Source organism: Rhinopithecus bieti, unplaced genomic scaffold, assembly GCF_001698545.2.
Source record: "Rhinopithecus bieti isolate Rb0 unplaced genomic scaffold, ASM169854v2 scaffold_41404, whole genome shotgun sequence".
Classification (NCBI taxonomy): Eukaryota; Metazoa; Chordata; class Mammalia; order Primates; family Cercopithecidae; genus Rhinopithecus; species Rhinopithecus bieti.
In genome coordinates, this window is record NW_016816751.1 from 1 (window position 1) to 2,238 (window position 2,238).

A 2,238-nucleotide genomic window follows, 5' to 3' on the forward strand; every position below is an offset into this window, starting at 1 on the left:
AGTGTAAGACTTTATTGCACTTCAGAGATTGACAAGACTTGAATCTGCTTTCTTCTCCCTTAGCTCATTCTTCTAAACCAGCTATTTTGCAATGTAAAATGTGGTGCCCTCCTGTTGTTCTTATCCCCAAGCTGCTGGAGACCCAAAAGAAGATGAACTCTATGAAGCAGCCATAATAGAAACTAACTGCATTTACCGTCTCATGGATGACAAATTTGTTCCTGATGACAACTACTGGGGGGAAATTCCAAAATGCTCCCTTCTGCAACCCAAAGAGGTACAGCCCATGGGCTTTGCCCTTCAATGAGAAAGCACATTGAAAGCACTCAGCACAGGCTGCCCAATAAACTAGAGAGTAAGTTCCCAATAAAGGTGAGCCAGTGTCAGTACCCATTGTATAACATTTACAGTTTTTTAAAAGATTTTCTTTCTTTCTTTTTTTTTTTCCGAGACACAGTCTTGTTCTGTTGCCAGGCTGGAGTGTAGTGGTGAGATTTCTGCTCACTGCAACCTCTGCCTCCCTGCTTCAAGCGATTCTCCTGCCTCAGCCTCCTGAGTAGTTGGGACTACAGGCACACGCCACCATGCCCGGCTAATTTTGTATTTTGGTAGAGACAGGGTTTCACATGTTGGCCAGGATGGGCTCGATCTCCTGACCTCGTGATCCACCCGCCTCAGCCTTTCAAAGTGCTGGGATTACAGGTGTGAGCCACCGTGCCCAGCCAGAATATTTGTTATTTCAACCCATTACTGACATCTTAAATGCTAACATGGAATCCAGAATATTGTTCAAAGGTGGCATGGATCATTGAAAGCATCATAGGCAAAATGTAAATATTAGCCCTATCTCTTACATTTTGTATAAACATTAACTAGAATATTTTCAGTCCTTAAGTTTGAGGAATAATAGATGCATATATATATAATTTATGGATTTTCAATTAATGTGCTGTTTTGTCCTATCACACCAGTAAATATTTATTAATTACATACATTTCCAGTACCATTAAGTATACTAAGTGTTGAGAAAGTGGAAGACACACAGGCCCTTAAGTTTTATTGGGTGGAAGAGTATTAGAAGGAATGTAATCTGGAGCAAGGTTGACTGTGTGATATGTATGGGCATTTACATGGAGAAAAGTCACAGAAAAGAAATCATCAGGAATAATTTTCAATAGAAAGTGAAATTGAGCCGAGTTTAGAGTTAAGCAAAATTTGAATTGCTGGAAGTGAAAGGAGAACTATTCTAAGAGAAAGAGTAAAACAAACTATGAAAATAAGAAATAGCATTACATTCAGGTATTCATTCAGCAAACACTTAGTAATCAATCCCTCCTGTATGTAACACTATGATCTAATCCCTGCCCTTAAGGATCTTGGAATTGTGTACAGGAGAGAAGACACCATTGGACCACGAGTGCCTGGCATATATGAAATGGCCTCTGTGTATATATTAATGAATGAGCACATGAGAGGGGAGGAATCAGGGAGAGAGGGAGGAAGTCGACAGGATGATGTACCTAAAGAACTCTTGTGAATCACAAGTTGTTAGCAGTTTGAGAGTTCAGAGAAGGGAACATTACCTTGGCCACTTAGGACGCTGGGAGGAGGAATCATGCCCCAGGGCAGAGGCTGGCTTGGCGGGGCAGTGCCAGCTGAGATCTCCTGGCGTTTTGTGTCTGCGTTGGTCGCCCCATTGGGATTTCTGTCTTCCTTCGTTTGAGTCGCTGTCAACAGAGACCCTGTTGCCCCTGATTCAACTGTTGCACGTTCTTGAAGTTAACAAATTCTTTTGTGCCATTTCTCCCAGGTACTGGTGTTTGATTTTGGTAGTGAGGTTTACGTATGGCATGGGAAAGAAGTCACATTAGCACAACGAAAAGTAGCATTTCAGCTGGCAAAGCACTTATGGAACGGAACCTTTGACTATGAGAACTGTGACATCAATCCCCTGGATCCTGGAGAATGCAATCCGCTTATCCCCAGGTACTCCTGCTGCCGCCTGGGGACGGCTCCCCGAGCGAGCTGATTCCCTTCGATCCCTCCGTTCTCACCACAGTCCTCTACTCTCGCTCTTTATAGGGTTCAGTTTTCATAACGGTTACATGCAGCGGACTGTGAATATTCACAAAAGGAACAGTTCTTTAACTTTTATCTAACTATTGTGGAAATATGGATGCTGTAGTCTTCTGGAAGAGGTTTGTTACAGTTGATTTCTTGAAGTGAGCAAGAAAAGCT

At 42.5% G+C, this 2,238-nt stretch overlaps 1 protein-coding gene across 1 annotated transcript in view; it reads left to right on the top strand.

Annotated features, from left to right (window-relative positions):
* Positions 1–118: 118 nt before the first annotated feature.
* LOC108517324 (supervillin-like) overlaps positions 119–2,238 on the top strand; it is a gene marked incomplete at its 5' end in the record, with an annotated part of 13,705 nt that continues 11,585 nt past the window's right edge. Inside the window, 2 exon segments of the mRNA XM_017855188.1 lie at positions 119–277; positions 1,811–1,986. Coding sequence (XP_017710677.1) covers positions 119–277; positions 1,811–1,986 — 335 coding nt within the window.